General features: G+C 65.5%; 2 protein-coding genes across 3 annotated transcripts; one reads left to right on the top strand and one right to left on the bottom strand.

Moving 5' to 3' along the window:
* Window positions 1-239: 239 nt before the first annotated feature.
* On the top strand, window positions 240-10726 carry FLII (FLII actin remodeling protein). The gene is made up of 30 exons (XM_061994200.1): window positions 240-345; window positions 1264-1374; window positions 2486-2557; window positions 2723-2803; window positions 3186-3271; window positions 3416-3577; window positions 3676-3779; window positions 3867-4042; window positions 4415-4572; window positions 4715-4799; window positions 5091-5238; window positions 5363-5496; window positions 5613-5825; window positions 5908-6087; window positions 6160-6242; window positions 6319-6393; window positions 6624-6707; window positions 6790-6961; window positions 7035-7139; window positions 7349-7540; window positions 7654-7842; window positions 7943-8082; window positions 8195-8423; window positions 8630-8784; window positions 8896-8956; window positions 9045-9173; window positions 9265-9371; window positions 9629-9734; window positions 9817-9882; window positions 10025-10726. The coding sequence occupies exons 1-30, from the start codon at window positions 283-285 to the stop codon at window positions 10157-10159; spliced, it is 3801 nt and encodes a 1266-aa protein (XP_061850184.1). The 5' UTR covers window positions 240-282; the 3' UTR covers window positions 10160-10726.
* Window positions 10707-23298, bottom strand: LLGL1 (LLGL scribble cell polarity complex component 1). 2 transcript variants are annotated; one of them, XM_061994201.1, is made up of 23 exons: window positions 23162-23298; window positions 20317-20414; window positions 18178-18259; window positions 17983-18098; window positions 17448-17606; window positions 17199-17361; window positions 16972-17107; window positions 16828-16882; window positions 16150-16307; window positions 15849-16066; window positions 15661-15728; window positions 15210-15363; window positions 14682-14786; window positions 14178-14470; window positions 13939-14092; window positions 13708-13861; window positions 13324-13607; window positions 12866-13130; window positions 12629-12743; window positions 12434-12522; window positions 12200-12323; window positions 12015-12094; window positions 10707-11803 (listed from the first exon to the last, which is right to left on the bottom strand). In XM_061994201.1, the coding sequence occupies exons 1-22, from the start codon at window positions 23240-23242 to the stop codon at window positions 12016-12018; spliced, it is 3150 nt and encodes a 1049-aa protein (XP_061850185.1). In that variant the 5' UTR covers window positions 23243-23298; the 3' UTR covers window positions 10707-11803; window position 12015. The 2 variants fall into 2 exon arrangements, with proteins under 2 accessions (XP_061850185.1, XP_061850187.1); XM_061994203.1 differs by having other exon boundaries at window positions 10707-11783.
* Between the last annotated feature and the right edge of the window lie 691 nt (window positions 23299-23989).

Here is a 23989-nt window from a genome sequence, read left to right as displayed (position 1 = left end):
GCCAATGGTAGCGCGGCGAGGCGTGGCCCCGCCCACCCGCGCGCGGAAGTGACACCGACACCGCCCCCCCCACCCCGCGCGCAGCGTCACCGCCGGGGCGGGGGCGGGGCCTGGAGAGGGGCGGGGCCTGATTGGAGGGGCGGGGGCGGGGTCTGATTGGGCGGGGCGGGGCGGGGCCTGGTGGGGCGGGGGCGGGGCCTGGCGGGGCGGGGCGGGGCGGGGGCGGGGCCTGGCGGGGCGGGGCGCCGCTGGGTCCCCCCGCCTTCCTCCGCCAGCGCCGCCATGGCGGCCACCGGCGTCCTGCCCTTCGTCCGCGGCGTCGACCTCAGCGGCAATGACTTCAAGGTACGCGGGGGAAGGAATGGAGGACACCGGGAGCGGGGAGGACAGCCCGGCCCTACGCCCCGAGCGCCGGGAGAGCCCGCTCGCGGCCCTCGCAGAGCCCTGTCAGGCCCGGCCCCGCCCCGCGGGCTCGGCTCGGTCCCCCCGGGCCTGATCCCCTGGGGATGGGTTGTGGGGGCACCCCCTGGCTCCTGCTCCTGGCCCCAGAGCTGGGGCGCTCGTCATGGGGCAGCCTTGACCTCATGACAGGCGATCCCTGACCCCCCTGGGCAGCCTCTGTGCCCAACCCCAGGGGTCCCGGAGACCCGGGAGATGTTGGCCTCCCAGGACCTAATCCCGTAACACTGGGTGATTCCCCACCCTCAGGGCCCGATCCCATAGGCCTAGGTGGTCCCAGCCCTGCCAGCTCCCAGTCTCATAGAATCGGGTGATTCTGGGCCCCAGCTCCCAGCCCTACAGGACTGGGTGATCCCAGCCCTGCCGTCTCCCAGTCCCATAGGTCTGGGTGATTCCAGTCCCCCAGGTCCCAGTCCCATAGGTCTGGGTGATTCCAGTCCCCCAGGTCCCAGTCCCATAGGTCTGGGTGATTTCAGTCCCCCAGGTCCCAGTCCCATAGGTCTGGGTGATTTCAGTCCCCCAGGTCCCAGTCCCATAGGTCTGGGTGATTCCAGTTCCCCAGGTCCCAATCCCATAGGTCTGGGTGATTCCAGTTCCCCAGGTCCCAGTCCCATAGGTCTGGGTGATTCCAGTCCCCCAGGTCCCAATCCCATAGGTCTGGGTGATTCCAGTTCCCCAGGTCCCAGTCCCACAGGACGGGCTGATCCCAGCTCTTCCCCTGAGCTCATAGGGCTGATCAGCCTGAGATCCCCAGACCCTCACCCCACGGGGCAGGTGGTTTTCTCAGCCTCCTCCTCCTCGCAGGGTGGCTACTTCCCAGAGCATGTGAAGGCGATGACCAGCCTGCGCTGGCTGAAGCTGAACCGCACGGGGCTCTGCTACCTGCCTGAGGAGCTAGCTGCCCTCCAGAAGCTGGTGAGCAACACATTTTGGGCAGGGAATGGGGCTCGGGCTCAGACAGAACCCTGCACAGTTGTGCAGAGAGCCCAGTGCCTGCCAGCCTTGTGGCTCATCGGCGGATGCTCTGGTGTCTAATAATAGGGCTGAGCTACGACGTGTGGTTGAAATTGGATGCAGGAGCAGTTAGGAGTGGGCTTGAGACAGATGTGTATTGGGTTTCACCTTGTTTTCCTAGAAAACCAGACTAAAAACCATGTTTAAATTCTCTGACCTTTAATAGAAGGGAAGGGTGAAGGTTTAGTATGGGGCAGATTAAGGATTTGGGGCTTTTTTTCCCCTCCTTTCTAAAAAGTAGTAGCTGGCAGCTGCCTGGCTTTGTTTTTTGGGCAGCTTGAGCTTTGTGCATGACCAGGCCTGTATTGTAGGCCATGGCTAATGCTCTGTGGGTGTCCTGCAGCACCTTACAGCCATCGTTAAATTGGTGGCAGCCAATCACAATGCTTCAAGCGCTGCCAAAAGTCCTGGTCCCTGTGGTGGGTGTGCCCTGCTCAGGCCCAGGGCGCAGGGAAGCCCTCAGTGCCACTCTGAGCCAGTCCTGCCAGGTGCTGGGGGGGCCACAGCTAAATGTAAACCTTGGCCCCTTGCCCACAGGCTGCTGATTCCTCATCTTCCTGAGCAGGAAGCAACTGGGCTGGTGATGCCCAGAGGAAAAGAAACATTTCCCTTGGGCCCTCTGGTCCCAAAGTGGCTGCCCAGTTCTAAGTCACCCAGTATTTCCAAGGACTGGGGTCTGGTTGCTCAGGGACTGTACAGGACTGACACTAGCCAGCCTGGCAGCAGCCCAAAGCACCTCCAACCCTGCAGCAGGGCTTAAGTGTCTCAGCCAGGTCTTCCCCAAGGAATGTGGAGGCAGCGTGAATGTGCTGGGGCCAGACAGACAGTTTTAGACTGGGAGAGTCCCAGCAGCCTTGTGTGGGTCAGGCCTGAGCTCACTCTACGCCTCCACAAGCCCCTTATGCTCCTGGGATCGACAAGCCCCCACCTAGATGTGGCAGCCCAACTGCTACCTCACACAGCCCTGGCTCCTTTCTCTGCTCACTGGGGATTGTCTGGGGCTTCCTTGCAGGAGCACCTCTCTGTCAGTCACAACAGCCTCACCACGCTCCACGGCGAGCTCTCCGGCCTGCCCTGCCTCCGGGTAAGTGTCCCCATGGTGCAGCAGGGCTGGTGTCGTGTTCCCAGGCACCTCTCAGCCAGCCTCTGGCTCTGGGGACGTGAGTTTTGTCCCTGGCCACCATGGGAGACCCAGCAGATGTAGAGCTGGTGGGTGGCTGCAGTCCTGCTTCTGTGCCTCCTTTTCAAGGCAATAGTGGCTCGTGCAAACAGCTTGAAGAATTCGGGAGTCCCTGATGACATCTTCCAGCTGGATGACCTCTCAGTACTGGTAGGTGCAGAGTCTCCTTGGCTAACACAAGAGCCAGCTCAGACCCCTGCGTCCCAGGTGCCCCTTGAGGAGCACAGTGGAGCTGAGGAGTAAATCAAGAATTCCCGTGCCCTATCACTGACAGTCCTCCTGGCCCTGTGTCTCAGCTCCAGGGAAGCTATAGGCAGGATGACCCTGTGGCACTGCCTCCTTCAGTGGCCAGTGTTGCAGCTGGGTTCCCCATGTGCTCATCCAGCTCCTGCTGCTGGGCAACAAGCCACAGGGCAAAGCCCAGAGTAGCTGGCAGCAAGCTGTGCCCCAAGAGATGCCTCTTGGGTTCGGGTGGTGGTTGCTGGGTGTGGAGCAGAGGGTGATGCCTGCTTTGCTCTCCCATTTGACCCAGGACCTGAGCTACAACCAGCTCACAGAGTGTCCCCGGGAACTGGAGAATGCCAAGAACATGCTGGTCCTCAACCTCGGCCACAACAGGTAGACTCAGGCCAGGGCAACCATCTCTTCCTGCCTGTGGCCACCTCCGTCCGTCACCCCCCGTCCACTCTGGGCCCCTTTTCGAGGGAGACCCAGGGCTGGTGCAGGTCCCAGCAGCCCTGAAGATCCCCCATCTCCCCACAGCATCGACACCATTCCCAACCAGCTCTTCATCAACCTGACGGACCTGCTCTATCTCGACCTGAGCGACAACAAGCTGGAGAGTCTCCCGCCACAGATGAGACGCCTGGTCCACCTCCAGACCCTCATCCTCAACAACAACCCCCTCCTGCACGCGCAGCTCCGGTAAGGCCCCGTTTACCGGGCTGGATCCTGCCGTGCTGCGGCTGGGTCAGGTGCCAGCTCTGGCCCCAACACCACCTCTGCCCCTTGTGTCTCTGCAGGCAGCTCCCAGCCATGACAGCTCTGCAGACCCTCCACCTCAGGAACACCCAGCGCACGCAGAGCAACCTGCCCACCAGCCTCGAGGCCCTGGTGAACCTGGCAGGTATGTCCGTGGCACGGGGCTCTCCACAGGCTCTCTCAGCCCCGGTGCAGGTCCAGCTGGTGGCATCACCCCCTTGTCTTCCCCCAGACGTGGACCTGTCTTGCAATGACCTCAGTCGTGTCCCTGAGTGCCTCTACACCCTGGGCAGCCTGCGGCGCCTCAACCTCAGCAGCAACCAGATCACGGAGCTGTCCCTCTGCATCGACCAGTGGACCCAGCTGGAGACCCTCAACCTCTCCCGCAACCAGCTCACCTCCTTGCCCGTATGTCCCTGCCCTTGCCTCCATGACATGGGGCTCTCGTAGAATCACACAATCATTTTGGTTGGAAAAGACCTTTAAGCTCATGGCATCCAACCCCTCCCCTCACGCTGCCAAGCCCATCACTAACCCACGTCCCTCAGCACCTCAGCTACATGGCTTTGCAGTATCTCCAGGGATGGGGACTCCACTACCTCCCTGGGCAGCCCATTCCAGTACTTTACAACCCTCTCAGTGAAAATGTTCTTCCTCATCTCCAATCTAAACCTTCCCCGGAGCAACTTGAGCCCATTTCCTCTTGTCCTAAACAAGACAAGGGGACAAACGAGACAAGACAACTTTCCCTCACCCCGTCATCACCTTCTCCTTCCCCAGTCAGCCATCTGCAAGCTGACCAAGCTGAAGAAAATGTACCTCAACTCCAACAAGATCGACTTTGATGGGATCCCCTCAGGCATTGGCAAGCTTGTCAACCTCGAGGAGTTCATGGCAGCCAACAACAATCTGGAGCTCATCCCTGAGAGCCTGTGCAGGTAGGAAACAGCCTGCAGCCGGGTTTGCTCTGTCTCCAAGAGGGGACGTGGAGGCTGTGTGGTGGTAATACAGGGTCTCTGAGGGTCCTTTGAAGGCTGTGCCCCTGGCCTGGCCCTTCACCAGAATCTCTGTGTCCTGCAGGTGCTCCAAGCTGAGGAAGTTGGTGCTTAACAAGAACCGTCTGGTGACGCTGCCGGAGGCCATCCACTTCCTCACGGACATGGAGGTGAGAGCTCAGTGCCCACTCCACCTTAGGCTGGGACCACCCCAGCCCCAGCACATCCCTGGGATCCCAGGGCCGTAGGGAGGGGTGGGCTGAGGCGGGGACGGGGGGTTGTGGGGCAAATATTTGCAGCCTGGCCAGTGGTTCGGCCCAGACAGGTGGTGAATTTGGGGCTCCCTCCGCACCCCCTCACCTGACCAAGCCCAGCTTGCTCCAGAGGTCTCCTGCCCCACCTCAGCGTCCCCATGAGCCTGTGTTTCAGAGCAGTGAGGTCTCCCATCTCGTCCTTGGCAGATCCTGGACGTGCGCGAGAACCCCAACCTGGTGATGCCCCCGAAGCCGGTGGATCGCACCTCGGAGTGGTACAACATCGACTTCTCCCTGCAGAACCAGCTGCGCCTGGCCGGGGCGTCCCCGGCCACCGTCGCGGCCGCCGCAGCAGGTAAGCGTGCGGGGAGGTGGGGGACAGCCCCAGCCTGGGGCAGCAGCCCCGGGGGGGCTGGGGAATGAGCCGTGCCCCATGCAGGGAGTGCTGGCTGACTCTGCCCCCGTCTCCCCGTCCCCAGGGAGCGGCACCAAGGACCCGCTGGCCCGCAAGATGCGGCTCCGGCGGCGCAAGGACTCTGCCCAGGACGACCAGGCCAAGCAGGTGCTGAAAGGGATGTCGGACGTGGCCCAGGAGAAGAACAAGAAGATCGAGGTGGGGCCTGGGGTGGGAGAGGGACTCTGAGCAGCACCGCCGTGCCCTGGGCCCACCCCGGGAGCCAGCAGGGACCCAGTTGTCTCCAGCTTAGTGACCTGTCCCCGTCCCCACAGGAGAGCGGGGAGGCGAAGGCGCCGGACCTGAAGACACGGCGCTGGGACCAGGGCCTGGAGAAGCCACAGCTGGACTACTCCGAGTTCTTCAGTGAGGACGTGGGGCAGCTGCCCGGCCTCTGCGTCTGGCAGATCGAGAACTTCGTGCCCACGCTGGTGGACGAGGCTTTCCACGGCAAATTCTACGAGGCTGACTGCTACATCGTGCTCAAGGTACCCAGGGAGGACCGAGGGTCCCTCCCATCCCCAGCCCAGGGCTACGGCTGTCCCATCTCACACCCTGCAACCTCCCCAGACCTTCCTGGATGAGAACGGGTCCCTCAACTGGGAGATCTACTACTGGATCGGGCAGGAGGCCACGCTGGACAAGAAGGCCTGCTCTGCCATCCACGCCGTCAACCTCCGCAACTACCTGGGCGCCGAGTGCCGCAGCATCCGGGAGGAGATGGGGGACGAGAGCGACGAGTTCCTGCAGGTGAGGCCGTCCCCTGCCCCCCATAGCCCCCTTCCATGCCTCTCCACCCACTCACCTCCTCCTGCCCCCTAGGTCTTTGACAACGACATCTCCTACATCGAGGGTGGCACAGCCAGCGGCTTCTTCACTGTTGAAGACACGCAATATGTCACCAGGTACCGCTGGGGCTGGGGGCTGAGGATGTGTGGGGCAGGCAGTGCCCCATGTCCCACCGTGGCCATCTCTTACCAGGCTGTACCGTGTCTATGGGAAGAAGAACGTCAAGCTGGAGCCGGTGGCTCTGAAAGGGACATCGCTGGACCCCCGGTGAGCAGGGCAGCAGCCAGGGGACACAGGGGCCCTGTGCACAGACAGGGTGCTTGGCAGGGCCCACCCAGGGCATCAGAGCTGCACCTCTGGGGTGAAAGTCATCTGTGCCAGCACCTTTCTACAAGGATATGGGTCCAAACCCCACTTGTCAGCCCCAGCAACTGCAGTGCCCAGGGTGGGGAGGCCGCTTGGCGCACCTCACTCCCTCCTGACTGTCCTCTCACCAGCTTCGTCTTCCTTCTGGACCACGGCCTCAACCTCATGGTGTGGCGCGGGAGCCAGGCCACGCTGAGCAGCACCACCAAGGCCAGGTGGGGCTGGTGGAGGGGCTGGGGGTGCAGGGAGCCTGGCAACGCAGGGAGCCCCGCTGCCCTCTCACTGCTCCCACCACAGGCTCTTCGCCGAGAAGATCAACAAGAACGAGCGGAAGGGCAAAGCGGAGATCACGCTGCTCACCCAGGACCAGGAGACCCCCGACTTCTGGGAGGTGCTGGGGGGCCAACCCGAGGAGATCCGGCCCTGTGTCCCTGACGACTTCCAGCCCCACAAGCCTAAACTGTACAAGGTGAGGAGCCGCCGTCTGTGGGGCTGGGGGGCACCTGCAGCCCCCCTTCACCCCACCCCTGTCCCCTCCACAGGTTGGCCTGGGCCTGGGCTACCTGGAGCTGCCCCAGATCAACTACAAGCTGTCAGTGGAGCACAAGAAGAGGCTGAAGGCTGACCTGATGCCGGAGATGCGCCTGGTAGGATGAGGCGGGGAGGTTCTCCCAGTCTGACCAGCGAGACAGGTTTTGTGCCCCCTCTGCCTCCAGCAGTGCCCTGGGAGAGGCAGGTCCGGCCAGCCAGCCAGCACAGGGGCTGCTCTGCTCTTCCCGACTGGCTTCTGGGAGCAGGCAGGGCATTTTGCAGCCCGGGGGTGTGCCTGACCCGCTTTTCCCCGCGGTGCCTTCAGCTGCAGAGCCTGCTGGACACCAAGAGCGTGTACATCCTGGACTGCTGGTCCGACGTCTTCATCTGGATCGGGAGGAAGTCGCCGCGGCTGGTGCGGGCGGCGGCGCTGAAGCTGAGCCAGGAGCTGTGTGGGATGCTGCACCGGCCCCGGCACGCCATGGTCACCAGGAACCTGGAGGGCACCGAGTGCCAGGTACCGCGGCCCGGGCACGGACGTGCGGGCAAGGGGGATGGGGGCACAGAGCCCTGGGCCAGGGTGCCAGGGAGAGTGCCCGGGCTGAGATGCGTTACCTGCTCCCGATGCAGGTGTTCAAATCCAAGTTCAAGAACTGGGACGACGTCCTGCGCGTGGATTACACCCGCAACGCCGAGACGGTGCTGCAGGAGGGCGGCCTCGCCGGCAAGGTCCGCAAGGACGCCGAGAAGAAGGACCAGATGAAGGCCGACCTCACGGCCCTCTTCCTGCCCCGCCAGCCGCCCATGCCCCTGAGTGAGGTAGGGCCGGGGACCGTCCGTCCCCTGCGTGTCCCCACGGGGCTGGGTGCCGGCGGAGGGACTGGGGAACCGCGGGCTGACGGAGCACGTGGGGCCACAGGCAGAGCAGCTGATGGAGGAGTGGAATGAGGACCTGGACGGCATGGAGGGCTTCGTGCTGGAGGGCAAGAAATTCGCTCGCCTGCCTGAGGAGGAGTTCGGCCACTTCCACACCCATGACTGCTACGTCTTCCTCTGCAGGTGATGCCAGGCTCGTCCCCGCTTTGGGGCTGCTGGACTGCCTCATCCCATCTCCCTGCCCCGACCCCCAGTCTGCCCCATCCCTCACGTCACCCCCTCTTCCTGCCCTCAGGTACTGGGTACCAATGGAGTATGAGGAAGAGGAGGAGGAGAAAAAGAAGAAGGGTGAAGGCAAAAGGGAGGAAGAGGGTGAGGAAGAGGAGGAGGAGAAGCAGCCTGAGGAAGACTTCCAGTGCATCGTCTACTTCTGGCAGGGCCGGGAGGCCTCCAACATGGGCTGGTTGACCTTCACCTTCAGCCTCCAGAAGAAGTTTGAGAGTCTCTTCCCTGGCAAACTGGAGGTGACTCTGCTGCTGCCCACTCCTGGGGGGGTGACACAGGGGTCCCCCAGCTTTGCCTCACTTCTCCCCACTCCCCTCTCTGCCCTCCAGGCTCAGGGCAGGGGACAGCAGCAGCAATGGCGGCTGTTGGGGAGGGTGCACCTGGGCCATGGGGTTGTTTGGGGACAGGGGTCCTCATGGCCCTGCTGACACCCACCCCATGCCAGGTCGTGCGCATGACCCAGCAGCAGGAGAACCCCAAATTCCTCTCGCACTTCAAGAGGAGGTTTGTGATCCACCGGGGCAAGCGGAAGGAGAGGGCCAGCCCGCCCCAGCCCAGCCTCTACCACATCCGCACCAACGGCGGTGCCCTCTGCACCAGGTCAGCCCCTGGCGCCACCGGGGCCAGCCAGCCCCCGTGGGTGCTGAGCTCCTGCTGGGGTACAGCCCCTGGGCCTCTTGTTGACTCTGCCTTGGGGGGTTTCTTTTCCAGGTGCATCCAGATCAACACCGACGCGGGGCTGCTCAACTCGGAGTTTTGCTTCATCCTCAAGGTACTGCTTGTGGATGAGCAGGCTGGGGGAAGCCCAGATGCTTGTCCCCTCCTTCCTGGGGTAGCCCTGATTCTCTGCCCTCCCCCAGGTGCCCTTTGAGAGCACAGACAACCAGGGCATCGTCTACACCTGGGTGGGCCGGGCAGCTGATCCTGACGAGGCCAAGCTTGCCGAGGACATCATGAACCACATGTTTGATGACTCCTACAGCAAGCAGGTGTGTGGGGGCAGGGGGGGCACAGCAGGGCTTGGCCTGGCTTACCTGGAACAGGGACCAGTCCTGCTCAGCCCTGTCGCTGCGCTTGCAGGTGATCAATGAGGGAGAAGAGCCTGAAAACTTCTTCTGGGTGGGCATTGGGAGCCAGAAGCCCTATGATGAAGACGCCGATTACATGAAGCACTCCCGGCTCTTCAGGTGGGTGCTGGCTCAGTCGGTGCTGGTCCCCTTCTTCCCACGGTGCCCCAGGCTGTGCTGGCCTTTGCCAAGGGCTCAGCTGCCCCAAGGCAGCCAGGACACAGCTCCCCAGGACAGGCAATGCTCCTCTCCCAGCTCTGCACATCCCTGGGCATCAGGGGCCTGAAACAGCTGCTCCATCGTGTCCCTTCCTTCCACACGAGCTCAGTCCCAACACAGTGCCCTCTTCCCTGCGTCCCTTCCCGTTCTCCCCACAGGTGCTCCAACGAGAAGGGCTATTTCTCCGTCTCGGAGAAGTGCTCAGACTTCTGCCAGGATGACCTGGCTGACGACGACATCATGCTGCTGGACAATGGGCGGGAGGTGAGGAGGGGCAGGGGGCTGTCCTGGGGCTGGGGTTGCCCCGGCCCCCACAGCTGAGCCCAGCTGCACGTATTTCCCACAGGTCTACATGTGGGTGGGCACACAGACCAGCCAGGTGGAGATCAAGCTGAGCCTCAAGGCTTGCCAGGTACGGCCTCCCTCCTCTTGCTGCTTCAGGGGAAGGAGTTGGGCATCTCCACCTCCCTTTGTGGCCCCAATCCTGCCCCAGGCAGGGTGGTGCGGACGTCTGGGGCAGGGGAGCCCCAGCCCACAGCTGTGCTCTGCCCCAGGTCTACATCCAGCACATGCGCTCCAAGGACCCCACACGTCCCCGCAAGCTGCGGCTGGTGCGGAAGGGCAACGAGCCCTGGCCCTTCACCCGCTGCTTCCACGCCTGGAGCGTCTTCCGCAAGCCGCCCGCCTGAGGGCCAGGGGCGGCCTGGGACCCCCACCTGCACTGCCACACGCCTGCTCCCAGCCAAGCTCTGCTTCTCCCTGAGCTGGGGCCAGGAGGTAGCACTGGGACTGACCCTCTGTGTCCCCTTCTCCCAGCACCAGGCCCGCCTCTGCACCTTCCCTTCCTGGGGGGCAGATGAGACCTGCTGCTTGGGGATGCTGCAGCACCACACCAGGGCTGAGCTCCCCTGCATCCAGGGGAGAGGAGCTTTTCCCAGTTTGGGTGGGAGGATGCTTTGCTAAAGAGCGCTGAAGTAGAGATGGGGGTTGCAGCCCTGGGCCTGGCCCTGCACTCCTGGACACAGACTCAGGAGCAGAGGGGTCAGCCTAGTGGTATCGTATCAATAAAGGCTGCACTTACTTCTCACCCTGAGGCTGTGCCAGGCTCTGACTCCGCCCATGTTGCTCCCAAACGGATTCCCCCCACCTTGATCCTGCCCCTGCACAGCTGTGGGGGGTCCCTAGCCCCACCTGGCTCCCCACACACCTGCAGCCAGGGCCATTGATATTAAATGCTTTATTTTCAATATTAAAAACCAGTATTTTTAATAACTAAACAATGCTAAATTCATCTTACCAAAAAAAAGGATGAGGTGGGGGGGTTCTACCAGGAACGCTACAGCCCCAGCCCCGGCAGGCGGGACAGAGCCCGGGGCAGCGCTGCCCCCGGTCCCCCCACCCCACACGTACCACAGGGGAGCCCGGGGGTCTGAAACAGCCCCCCATCCCCAAAAAGAGAGGGACTGGTACCAGGCTCAGCACCCATGAGGCAGCCAGCATGAGTCAGAGGGGACACAGCCAGCATCACTGCAGCCCCCTGTGAGGCTGAGGCCAGGCTGGGCAGCCCAGCATGGGGGGAGGGATTTGGCACAGTGAGACCCCCAGGATGGGGAAGCCCCATGCCCTCTCTGGCCCCCGCCAGCACCAGGAGCAGGGCCAGGAGCCGGTGTATCCCTCGCAGCAGCATGATCCCATCCCAAACCCACCCGTGGCAGGAATTAGTGTCAGAAAGGAGCAGCAGGCACAGAGCCCAACCTGGAGAATAGCCCTTGGAGAAGCCACTAAGAGATAAAGGCCACCTGTGACCTCCCTCGTGCCCCCTCCCCGTGCCGCTCAAGCTCTCGGGTGCCTGCCCGGGAAGGAGAGAGTCCCCGGGTGGCAGCCGGAGCCTCGGGGCAGGCAGGGGCCGGGGCTGTAAACTGCAGGGAGCCGGGCATGTAAACACAGACAAGGGCCCAGGGGGGCCGTGCCGGGGCGGGGGGGGGCTCCGGGCCCCCACCTCCCCCAGGGACTGAAACCAGGGCACGAGGTGGGGGATCAACGAGCCGCAGTCCTCCCCGTGGAGCCGGGGAAGCAACAGCACCCCCAGGGGAAGGCGGCTGTGGAGCAGGGGACAGTGACACTCGACGGTGTATAAAAAAGAGAACGATCTTCCTCCCGGGGAAGAGCCTGTGCGCGGGGCTCGGGGCCGGGCGGGGGCAGCCGGGGCCGGGGCGGCGGCCGGCGTGGATGTTAGAGAAGAGACGAGTCTACGTTACGCGAGGAGGGGGCGCGGGGGGTCCAGTCGAGTCGCGCGTCCCGGGAATCCGAGCACTGAGATGGGCCGGTGATGCCTGTGGGTGACGGGGCCCCTGAGAAGGGGACCTGGGGGACACGCTGTCCCCCTGCTCCCCTCTCCTCCACAAGCCCCTGGGAGCACTGTCCTGTCCTCCCCGGGATGGATGGGGGTCCCAGCTCTGAACCCCATGGCACCTTGGGGTCTGCAGCCAGAGCCATGTCCTCCCCCTGCCCCCTCACTCCGGGGACCACCAGCTTCTCACCCACCTCACTTGATGAGGATCCCCGTGGGCCGGGCCTCATCCTCATTGGCGTTCCTCAGGTTCCTCTCCGCCTCCTCCGAGGACCTGGGGCAGAGCAGGGTGAGGGGCAGCCAGGGATGCTGGCAGCAGTGGCCACAGGCACTGGTCAGCCATGGCCACTGGTCACGCCTTTCCCCCCCAACAACTCACGCCAAGAAATCCTTCACTTCCTCCACAGTGATGTCCCCGGTGGTGTCCAGCGGGTTCTCCAAGCTGCTGTTGGGGGAATCGATGGGGCCGGGCGAGAAGGCAGCCGGGTGCTCCTCGGGGGACCCTGGGGAGCATGGGGATGGGAAGTCTGAGAGGCAGCCAGGACACAGGGCCAGCCCCGGAGCAGAGCCCACGGGGACACGGGGCACGGACGGGGAGAGGGCGGTCACTCACGGTCGCTGTCGGTGGGAGAGCTCTCGGGGCTGCGCAGGACGTGGGTGCCGTTCGCCTGCTGCAGCTTCGGCGTTGCCATGGAGCTGTTGCTGGAAGGAAAGGTGGGGAGAAGTTGGTGCCGGAGCCGGTGCCATGGGGTGGGTGCACAGGGGTGCTGCTGTAGCAAAGCCCCTGAGGCCCCCAGGCATATCTCACCTGAGGCAGGAGGTGTCCTGGAGCCGGGCAACCTCCAGCCGGCACAGCGGCTCCGTCACGTTCCTGGCGCTCAGCGAGAAGCGCTCGAACTCGGACGGCGAAATTAGGTAGAAACCTAGAGAGGGGGGAAAAAAAAACCCCAAAGAGCCTCAGAGACCCCCCACGGGGCTGCAGTTAGAGACAACGTCCCAGCTCCAAGGGCCAGCAATCACTCCCACACGGGGCTGGTGCCCTCACCCTGGCCATGCTTGGTGAAGACGCAGGAGGCGATGCCGCTGATGTCCTCCTTGCGGATGCAGCCGTAGTGGACCTGAGGCCGCAGGCCAGGCACGGTGAAGATGTGGATGTCGCCCAGGTTGGTGAGACAGGCCAGGCAGTTCTCCAGGCGCTCCTCGGAGCCGGCGCTGGCCAGGCTCACCAGGGCCACCTTCCGCACCCGGCAGCCCTCGTGCGCCGTCAGCTTGAACTTGGTCTTGGCGCTCACTTTGGGCAGAGTGAAGACCTGGGGAGGGTGAGAGGAGACAGGTGCCGGGGGGAAGAAGAACCTGTGCAGTTTCGGGAGGCACCTGAGAAGCTTCCGACTTGGCAAAGGGCAGCACCCTCCCCTCGGAGCCATCATCCCGAGGACAGGCAAGGGAGCGCCCCAGGAGCTGCACCCTGGGGTGATGGGGACACCGAGCAAGCCCCACGCTCACCTTGAACTGCTCCTCGGAGGAGATGAGCATGGAGTGGCTGCCCTGCATGTCGGGGGCCTTGGCCAGGTCCCGCGACACCTCATAGGGCTCGGGGAGAGGATTCCCCCGCCCGTCCAGCACGGCGATGGCCACCACCGGCGCCCGGTGCATCAGCTGGATCTCCTTCCCCAGCACCGCCTCCACCGCCCGCTCCGAAAACTTCTCCTGCGACGGCACCTCCAGGGCGTAGGCGAACACGGAGCCGGAGTTGGTCCCTGCCCACATCGTGGGGCCGTGGTGGGCAGCTGTGGGGATGGGAGCAGCGTCAGAGCCCCCTCCCCACAGCGTGACCCAGCCAGACCCAGCTCGGGTGGCTCTTCCCAAGGAGGATGGGGGGGGTCCCACCGTCTCGGAGGAAGGTGTCAGCGAAGTAGAGGCATCGCACCACCCCTGACAGCGAGTCGTCAGCTGAGCGGGGCTCGATCCGCCGCTGCACGGGTGTCATCTCCACCTCAGGGGGTCCGGCCTGCTCAGCCAGCTGCGCGTTGGCCTCCTGCACCTGGGGAGGGGGCACGGGGGTCAGTCCCTGCCCGGCGGGGCCGAGGGGCGGCCGTGGCTGCCCCGCTCCCTGCCCACCTTGCTGGAGGGGCTGCTGGCGTTGAGCCGCTTCTTGCCCGACACGCGGCTCTTGCGGATGCGGCGGAAGGACTGCCGCAGGGACTTCTTGAGGGACTTCACGCGGGACAGGGGCCCCTCCATGGCCAGCGAGTCGTTGGGGTGCAGCGTACACCTGAGGGCACCGACGCTGCTCAGCGCCCAGACCTCCACTACGTGCCTCTGGGGAGGCCCCCGGCACAGAGATGCCCCCCAAATACCTGGCCAGCACGGGGTTGCGCCGGTAATAGTCGAAGAGTCCGAAGCCGTGGCTGGTGCCAAAGGCCACGAGGTTCCACTCGGAGTGGAGGGTGACGGCGGTGACGGCAGCGGGGGGCACGCACTGCACCAGCACGCTGGGCTGGAAGCCAGGGGCAAAGGGCAGGGGCCCGTTCCTGGGGGCCAGCCGGTCATGGCCTTTCCAGGTGAAGCCCTCCCGGTCCTGCAGCAGGTCCACGGTGGCCACGCTGACCGCATGCTCTGACTTCTCGTCACTCAGCTCCATCACCAGCACCTGGCAAAGGATGAGCACGGATGGTGGGAGGGACATGTGCCAGCCCCACGCCAGCACAGTTGCCCTGCTGGGGGCTAAACACCACGGGTGAGAGCCCTTCATGGACAGGCACAAGGGTCTGAAGTGTCTGTACCCAACCCTCATCCTGTGTTTCCACAAGGGGCAGGGCAAGAGGTGGACAGCAGCTCCCTCTCTGCCCCCCTCACCCTACCTGTCCCGCCGTGCCGGCCACCACCATCTTAGCCGTGTACTTGCAGAGAGCAATCTTCTGTACGCCCAGGCGCGGGTCGTCGCTGTAGGGATCAAAGCAGCCCACCTGCAGGAGGGAGTGGGGGGCACAGGCACCTTCACACAGCTGTGGGGCAGCCCCACGGTGCACTCCCACATCCTTCACCCCCCCTCAGCCCAGCTGGCAGGCACCGGCTGCGGCGCACGGGCTGCTCTGGGCATTGTGCCCAGGAAAGGTCTGTCTCCACGTGTCCCCCAGCTCTCCCCCCATGCTGGGGCAGACCCACAAGACACGGGGAACAAGTGTCCCTTGTGTCCCCGCAGGGCGTCACACAGCAGCTGTGCCCCGAGCCGGGGGACATGTCCCCGGGACGCAGCCGGGACAGCTCCGGCAGGTGCATCCTCCAACACTCGCCTCTGGCACAGTGCTGGCAGAGGCAGGGGGGTGCTGGCAGAGGCAGCGGAGTGCTGGGGGCCCCAGTGTTGTACCCCCTGGCCCCAGAGACCTCACCTTGCGGAAAGGCGGCCACTCCTCCTCGCCTGCCTGGTTGAGGCTGTCATTGTGCTCACAGTCAGTCTGGAAGATGCTGGCGGTGCCCAGCTTGTAGAGGGGCTTCAGGGAGACCCCTGAGGCGTCCCAGAACCGCACTGTGCCATCCTCGTGCCTGGCAGGGGGACGGGGGAGGCCCTGTTAGTGCAGAGCCCTGACATCTGCCCAGCTAACAAGAGCTGCCTGTGTGCTGGCAGCCACACTGCCAGAAGGAGCAGTGACAAGAGGGGGACAATGCAATGGGTGACAAGTCCTGCCCAGCCATCAAGCTGAGCAAGAGGAGGGCAGCCCACAAGACAAGAGCAGCTGAGTCCCCCATCCCAATCCTCAACCAAAGGAAGGGGCTGAGGGGACCTGTGTCCAATGTGTTTTAGGTTTCCCAGGACCACCTTCCCACTGCTAGGCCACTCACCCAGTGAGGAGAAGCCCCCTCTGCGTGGGCTCTTGGGCCAGGTTCTTCCCTCCATCGATGGGCCAAGCCTAGAGGAAGGGACAGAGGGATGAAGGGAGCCCAGCCGCAAGGAGCAAGAGTGTCACTCCTCTGACAGTCCTGGGGGGAGCTTACAGACAATTCCCCTCCCCACCATCTCCATCACTCACTGCAGAGGAGAGCCGGGGGCTCTGCTCCTCGCCAGCGCTGATGATCCTCTCCCAGAGCTTAAGGGGCACGTTGGAGACGTGGCAGGAGCAGGTGATGGCAGAGGAGTGCAACGGCGCCAGGTACGGGGCAGGGATGGTGGGCCAGCCCGGTGTCTGGAGGTCGATGGCCACCAGCTCTTCCTCCACCAGTACCACAAGGGCACGGGGGTTCTCAAAGCCTGAGGAAGGGGGAGATGGCTGCTGCTAACAGAGAACTCCCTCCTCAACACCCGCTCCCTGGGGCCGCCTGGGCCGGCCATACCTCCTTCAGCCACCTCGGCGCTCTGGACGGTGAAGAAGTCAATGACACGGGAGGTGAAGTCAAGCGTGGCCAAGGTCTGGCCCTGCAGCACGCTGACGCAGTGCCGGTCGCCATAGCTGGCCCGCGGCATCCCCCCACTGAAGATGATGAACGGGTTCCTAGGTAGGATGAAGCAGCTCCCGTCAGACCCTGGACCCCACAGGGCATCTTCCTCACAGTCCAGCTCTGCCAACATGCCCACTGACAGCCCACCCCCACCACAGCATCCCCCCACACCCACCACCAGCCCACCCCCACCACAGTATCCCCCCACACCCAGTGCCAGCTCACCCCCACCACAGTATCCCCCCACACCCACCGCCAGCTCACCCCCACCACACCACCCCCCACACTCACTGCCAGTCCAACCACATCACAGCACCTCCCACACCCACCGCCAGCCCACCCACACCACAGCATCCCCCCACACCCACCACCAGCTCACCCCCACCACAGCACCCCCCCACACCCACTGCCAGCTCACCCCCACCACAGCATCCCCCACACCCACTGCCAAGCCACCCACACCACAGCATCCCCCACACCCACCACCAACCCACCCCCACCACAGCACCCCCCACACTCACTGCCAGCTCATCCCCACCACAGCATCCCCCCTGCCATGCCACGGGGACATACCCTGACTCGCAGGTCCGCCAGAGGATTTTGCTGATGGCTTTGCACGGGAACGGACCTGAAGCACAGAGATGAACCCTGTGGCTGCAGTGCTGGCCCCAAGGTCAGCCTCCAGCCTCGCTGACATCCCCGCCCCGGTCCCCGTACCGTAGGGGATAGTGGACATGACAGGCTGCTGGGTCCTCTGGCCGGCACCGCTCACCGCCCACACCATGTACCCGCCGTCGCTGTGGGAGCTGACGATGCTCTTCCCACTCTGCTCCCAGGCCAGGCTCTCCAGCTGCTGCAGGGGCACATGAGCAGCAGGTTCAACACCCAGAGTGGGGGGCACACACGAGGCCATGGCCTTGACAGCCTCCCACCAGCCCCGGTACCTGGTTGCCCAGGAAGAGGTGCTGGACGGTGCGTGTGCTGTGCTCCCACAGGACCACCAGCCCCCGGCTGTAGCCGATGAGGAGCCGGTTGCCATCACGGGGGTGCTCCTGGATGGACTCCACTGGCCCCAGCGCCTTCCCGCAGCGGTACTCATCGGGAACACTGTGGGGGGACACACACGGCAGGGGGTGGTCAGGGGGTTGTGGGTGGGGGTGGTGGGGAGGGGGTGCGGGGCTGTCAGGGCTCACCTCTGCAGGATCTCGTCTGGGAAGAGGGTTTTGTCCTCCAGCAGCACCAGAGCAGGCAGGGTGAGGAAGTACACCGCGCCGCCCTCCGTGCCCAGGCAGGCCACCGTGCAGGCGGCCATCGGCAGCACCACCGTCACCCGTGTGATGCCGGGGGAGCAGCTGGAGGGAGGAGTTGGGGAGGGTTGCATCAGACCTGTGGTGAGTCTGGAGGAGCGGCTGAGAGACCCCAAACCTCCCTGCTCTGCCCCAACACTGCATCCCCACCCCCCTCAGTGCAGGGTGATGGGGATAGGGACAGCCTCAGCACTGCAAAAAGCCCAGGGCTGCATTTCCCCCCCCGCCCCGCTGCAGCATCCCAGTAGGGATCAGAGGAGCATCCCAGGGACCTTGGCTGCCAGCCTGTCCTGAGCAGGGACGGCTGCTCCCACGCGCCATTCCCAGTCCACAGCGGTATCGCTCCCAGATACCAGGGCAAGGGGTGCAGCTGGGGACACCCCCACCACCCGCCCCAGGGAAGGACTTAGCGCTGTCGGACCCTGGGCGTCCCGGGAGGCCGAAGCTGCGGGTCTCTTCCAGGTGGGAGCACCCGTCCTTCTGGCAGATCTCCCAGAGGTGCAGCGTGTTGTCGTCCAGCAGCGACAGGAGCCAGCCCTGGGAGAAGGGGATGACAGCAGGGTGGGTGGGAGAGTGGGGGGGCTGCTGCCAGGCCCTCCTGGGGACACCTCCTTACCTGGCCAGGGAGGAAGTGCAGCTGGGTGACGGTGGCCATCTCCTTGTGCAAGCCCGTCAGCTCCACACCTGGCGCGCCGTATCTGGGGTGTCCGTCAAAGAAACAACGAGGGTAGAGCCCTCCCCCTGCCCCCAGGGAAACCCTGGACCCCTGAAATTCCCCACAAGTCACAGTTTTGCCAGCAGGTGCTAGTTCAGCCCTGTGCGACTGGGGAGCGCTGGAGCAGAGCATCCCTGGCAGCACCTCACACCACAGCTGGCCTAAGCCCTGCTTTCCCAGCAGGGACCCTCTGAACACTTCTGACCAGGATGCGGTCGACACATGGCTGGGGTGGGTATGCGAGGGCCAGGCAGGCTCCTGTGCCCTCTGCCACCCTCTTCCTCCTCCTCAGCTGGGCCGTGGCCCTGCAGAGGCGCCAGCAGCCCCGGCCAGCCCGGCACGCACCGGCAGCAGGGTGGGGTTTGGCATGCGCCGGCACAGCCTCACTCACCCGACAGGTCCCAGCTCCTGTGCCGGCACCGCCGCTCAGCAGGAACCGGGGCAGGACCCGCGCCGCAGCTCCAGCACTGCACGCTGTACCCCGACCTGGTGCCCTCCGCGGCATCCCTGGCCCCAGTGAGCTGTTTCCCTTGGGCCCATCACCAGGGTGTTGGCACATGGTGTGCTGGAGGTCTGTGACAGCCACCCATGGTGGTCCTGGCCCCCAGCCACCCCCTCGGCACTGGGAACCAGCCCAGCAGCTCTGCCCAGACCAACTGGCAGGAGCCGTCTGGCAGCACTGGGCACAGTTGAGCCAGCAGAGCCAGGCTAAGGCCATGGGGGCTTCAGGCAGGCCAGACAAGAGGCTCTGGGCTCGATGGGGACAGCGGAGGCCATCCATCCTCACCCACTCTGGGGTCCTTCCCCACCCAAAAGGCTGCCACCGGCAGCCCTAGGGGCAAGCAGCTAGTGAACACCGGTGGCACTGGCTCGCCATGATGGGGGTCCAAGCCCAGGGAGATGCCCCAGCTGCTCCAGGAGATCCCACAGGCAATAGCAGCCCCTCTATGCCGAGCTGTCTGCAGTCAGATCCGCCCAGTGTGTCCGGGAGCACCCATGGGTGCCCCCACTAACCAGTACTGCCAGTCAGGCCAGCTCTGGCTGCTGCCTCACCCGGCCCCATCAACCTCCAGAAGCATCTTCTCAGTGGGACTGGGGCATCGGCTGCAGTGCCACGGGCAGCCCCACTGCCAGCCTCACGCTGGGTACCACCCCAAAAACGTCCCCACAGAGGATGCTCGGGGCACCGCAGTTCCCGGCCACGGCAGCTCCTGGGGAGGTTTAACTGGGGGGGCGCTGGAGCCAGCACCCTGCGGCGGGGCAGCCACATGGAGCGGAGCGGCCGGCGACGTCGCGGCCGGGCTGGCACCGGGGCGTCCCCGGCATTGGGGAAAAAAAAGCAATCACGCCATCTTTGTGCTCGGAAGGCAGCGAGCCACCGGCCTGGGGGAGGGGGAGCGAGACGGCCCCCCCCAGCCCCGACCCCAATCCCGGCGCAGCCGCCCCCGCTTCACCCCCCCGCTCCCCGGACTCCCATCCCGCATTCCTGCGGCGCAGGGGCCCCCGAGCGCGGGCCGCATCCAGCCCTGGCCGCCCGCCAGCAGCCCTCTGAAGTCTCCCTGCACGCCGCCGGCAACAAAAGCCCGGCCGGGCCCCGCGTCCGCGCCCCCCACCCGGGGCCGGGCTCAGCGCCCGCTCCTGGCCCCTACACCCCGGCGCTGGGCCCGCCGCAGACCCCGCCGCCTCCCCGCCGATGAGGATGAGGCCGGGACGGACGGGAGCACCCCCCCGGGACAAGGGGGAGGGGGTGCCCGTGGGAAGGACCCCCCGCCTGGATGCCACCCGGGACGGCCAAGCCCCCTCACGCCCTCGGCGTTTCGGGCAAGGCGCGGAGTTTCCTCCGGCCACCCCCTCCCCGCCCGGCCCAGCTGCAGCCCAGCTGGACGCAGGGACAGACAGACGGACGGACGCCAGCAGAGCCGGGGCGCAGCCGGAGGGGCCGGCAGCCGCTCGGCCGTGGCTCCCGGGATGGGGGCAGCAGGGCGGGTGGGGAAGGGGTGCGGGGGGAGGGTCTTTACCTCGGTGGGGGGAAAAGGATACAGTTTGACGGCTCCCGCCTTGGTACCGATGGCCATAACGCGCAGGGCCGGGTCGTAGGCCAGGGCGCTGGGCTGGCTGGGGAAGCCGTGCTCCACCGTCTGCCGAGGGGACAGGCAGCTCAGAGCCAGCACCCCCGCTCCGAGCCCCCCCAGCCCCCCGCTCACCCCTACGGCTCTGCTCCCGCGTCAGCCCGAGCTTCACTCCTGCCACAGAGAACGTCAAGGACTCTGCCTTGTCCCCCACTTGCCACCAAGTCTCTGAGAACAGGGGACATCTCTCCTCGCCCCATTTCCACCTGACACCCCAAAACAGACCAAACCCTGTCAACAGCCCTGCCAAGGGCCGGGATGGGCCTGAGGTCACACAAGCCGCCCCCACCACCCACCGGCACTTTCGGGGCAGGATCCCCCTGCTCTAAAGCCCCTGCCCGAGGTGAGGGTGCCCCGGGAGGGGTGGGCAGGGTCCAGCTCACCCCCACAATGACATCCCCCGGAGTCCGCGGCGCCAGGCGGCAGAACCAGGCGAGCGGGACCCGCCAGCGCCGGGGCCGTCTCCAGGGGAGCCGCGTGCCGCCCGCGGGCACCTTCCCAAGGAAGTCCCGGTGAGCGACGGCGTGCCCGGGCTCGTCGGCTGGGGAGGGGCTGACCGCCTGGCAGCGGGGGGATGCGGGGGGCACCCACCGCCCCAGCCCACGGCGAGGGCACCGCGGGGCTCCCCGGGCAGGGAAGCAGCCCCGGGGCAGCTCGGCTGAGCAGCAGCGGCGCGATGAGGCGATAGGGAGGCTGCCGGAGCCAGACTGGCCGGATCCTGACCCGCTCCCTTTGTCTGGGGCGGCCGAGAGGCGCAGTGGGGTGGCTTTTCGCACCCGCTGGCACAGCCACCATCACCACGCTGGCCCTCGCTCCCCTCCAAAAGGACACCTTTAGGAGCGTGACAACGTCCCCAGACAATTTGGGGCATCAAGCCCGGCTCGGGGGTGAGTTAGTGGAAGCTTGTGGGTTCTGGTCCCTGTGGCAGCTTCATGTAGAATCACCCCGAAAAACCCCTGGGGACAAACGCCGCACCAGAGGATGGCGTCAGGATCCAGGACAGCAGCAGCATGGGGACACTTTGATGATGCTTTAGGCAGGGGATCCACGTGACAACAGCAAAGATCTCCCCACAAAGTACCCTCCCGGCTCCCCTGCACCCCCAGCCCTGGAGAGGGGACGATGTTGGCGGCCCCCCACGCCACAGCCCTTCCTCCCTCCCTCCCGCCCAGCAGCAGGGCCGCATCCGGCTATGCCGGCCCGGCCAAGGCGCACTCCCGGCCAAATTACAGCAAATCCCCGGCAGATCTGGAGCTCGGGAGGAAAAACAACCGTTAATGGGAGGCAGGTGGGACGCCAGCAGCCCCAGCGCTGGGGTGGCCACAGCAGGGCAGCTCCCCAGCCCCCCAGGGATGCCACAACGGGTGCAGACCCTCACCTTGCTTGGGCAGGATCCGTGCGTGGGACCATCCTCCCCAAAACCGAGGGGACTCTGGCTGGGCCCAGCCCCATACCCTGGCCAGACCCTTGCCCACAGCAGTGAGCTGGGGGACAGGGCTTTGCTGGGGATGTGGGTGCTGCCTCTGACCCTCATCTCACAGCACACCCCGACATGCCCCAGCCCTGTCCCGCCGTGGGGTCAACCGGGGGTCCCGTGGTGCAGGGCACAGGCTCCACCATGAGTTTGGGCAACTGTCCAAGGCCAGTGCCAGGGTGCTGCTGAAGGGTGGACAGACAGACGGACACGCTCTGGGTTCTGATGGCATTTACCTGCCCATGGGACTGGGGCAGGAGGATGGTCACAACACGGCAGGGCCCCAGGGATGGGCACCCACAGGCACAGCCCATCCTGCCCATGCACCGAGGGAAGGGTCTGGCACGCGACAGCTCACAGGGTCCCTCCCCAGTTGTTTGAGGAACCGCCGGTGCGTTCCCACCTGACATGAGGGGGTTGAGCAGAAAACATCCCTGGTGCCTGTGACGGGGCCAAGCTGATGTCCCCCAGCCCCCAGAGACACATCTTAGAGGTACAAGGCAACTCCCAGCCTTAGGACCACTGCCACAGCCCCTCCTGTTGACACAGGGAGTCCAGTGCCTCCGTTCCACTGGGGAGGTTGGGTACAGGGCTGAGCCCTGGCACGGGGCTGCAGCGCGGATGCTGCAGGGTTGGACAGAGTAGGGGGCCACTGGACACCCCAAAATGCTGTTGTCAGTGAGTGAGACCTGGGGGAAGCCAGGGGCCAGGGGAAGCTCAGGAAGCAGTGTGACTGGGAGAGGGGGATGTCACGCCTGGAAGGGGGTAGCTCGCTGCCCCAGGGTGTCCCCTGGGAGCAGGAAGGGTGCAGCCCCATGCGGGGATATCTGCTGCACCCCAAGAGACGAGGGCAGCCCCCTAGCCTGTCTCCACAGGGCACATCCTGCACCTGGAGGTCTCGGTACTCCCCGTCTGGGGGAGGGTGCATCCTTCCTGGGGTGCAGGCTGTGGGGGCACCCCTGGGATCCCCCGTACGCGAAGTTCCCGCCTCCCTGGGCCCAGACTGGCTCCCCGGGCAGCGCGGGGGTGCCGGTGCGTGGGTCCTCGCCGCGGCCGCCACCGGGGGTGCACCCCGGTCCCCGGGGGGGCGGTGCCCCGCTCGCCGCTCCCCTCCCCGGGGGGCGGCATCCCGGCCGGGGCGGGATGCCGGAGCCCGCGGCGCCGGGACGGGGCGCTGCCCGCACCCCGCCGCTGGGGCCCTGCCCGACACCCCCGGTAGCTCCCGGTGGTCCCCACCCCCCGGGGTCTGCCGCCGCGCCCCGCCCCCACACGCCGGACGCACCTTACTGAAGGCGAAGAGGTCGTGGCGGAGGCGGTCGCGGTGCGTGTCGGCACCCTGCCGCCGGAACCGAAACTTCATCATGGTGGAGCCGGTGGCGGCGCGGTACCGGGAGGGGCGGGCGGGGCCGACGATCCCGGGGGCCGGTACCGGGGCGGCAGCGGTGCCGCTCCCGGGGCGGGGGGGTGACCTGTCCCGGCGCGGGGGGGGGGGGGGGGACGGGGCTGGCTCGGGTCCCGATCCCGGTGCGGGTCCGGGTCCCGGTGCGCGCGCCCCAACGCCGAGCGCTGCGCGCCGAGCCCGGGCAGGCACCGCCGCGGCGGGGCGGGGCACGGCCCGTGACGGACAGCCCCCGCGGCCAATCGGCGCGCGGCCCCGCGCACCGCGCGGCGCGTCCCCGCCCATTCACGCTGCGCCTGCGCCGCCGCGGGGGTTGATGGGAGCTGTAGTTCCTGCCCCAGGCGCATTCCATGGGACGCGGGTTCGTTTCTATTGATTTTTGTTACCTCTTCTAGGCGCGGTTTGGATCACAGAATCCCAGAATGGTGGCGGTTGGAAGGGACCTCTACAGCTCATCCGGCCCAACCCTCTGCTAAAGCAGGTTCCCTTCCATCAGGGGGCACAGGAGCGTGTCCAGGTGGGTTTGGAAACCTCCAGAGCAGGAGACTCCACACCCTCCCTGGGCAGCCTGTGCCAGGGCTCCCTCACCTCGACAGCAAAGTCCTTCCTCGTGTTTGAGTGTAACTTCTTGCGTTCCAGCTTGTGTTCATTACCCCTCGTCCTGTCACTGGCCACTATGAACAGATAAAGTCTCACCCCATCCTCGTGACA

The sequence above is a fragment of the Colius striatus genome, chromosome 3 (assembly GCF_028858725.1).
Source record: "Colius striatus isolate bColStr4 chromosome 3, bColStr4.1.hap1, whole genome shotgun sequence".
Classification (NCBI taxonomy): Eukaryota; Metazoa; Chordata; class Aves; order Coliiformes; family Coliidae; genus Colius; species Colius striatus.
Note: the sequence above shows the minus strand (reverse complement) of the source record. Positions and strands in the feature narration are given on the sequence as shown.

Bases quoted from the DNA above. Each gene is read 5' to 3' on its own strand.
- FLII (XM_061994200.1), top strand. From the start codon at position 283: ATGGCGGCCACCGGCGTCCTGCCCTTCGTCCGCGGCGTCGACCTCAGC. The intron at 1,375-2,485 runs GTGAGCAACACA...GCTTCCTTGCAG, and splicing joins TAGCTGCCCTCCAGAAGCTG to GAGCACCTCTCTGTCAGTCA. The intron at 6,962-7,034 runs GTGAGGAGCCGC...TCCCCTCCACAG, and splicing joins ACAAGCCTAAACTGTACAAG to GTTGGCCTGGGCCTGGGCTA.
- LLGL1 (XM_061994201.1), bottom strand. From the start codon at position 23,242: ATGATGAAGTTTCGGTTCCGGCGGCAGGGTGCCGACACGCACCGCGAC. The intron at 17,108-17,198 runs GTACCGGGGCTG...GTGCCCCTGCAG, and splicing joins ACCTCTTCCTGGGCAACCAG to CAGCTGGAGAGCCTGGCCTG. The intron at 12,324-12,433 runs GTGAGTGACCGC...CATGCTCCCCAG, and splicing joins CTCTCCCACCGACAGCGACC to GGTCCCCCGAGGAGCACCCG.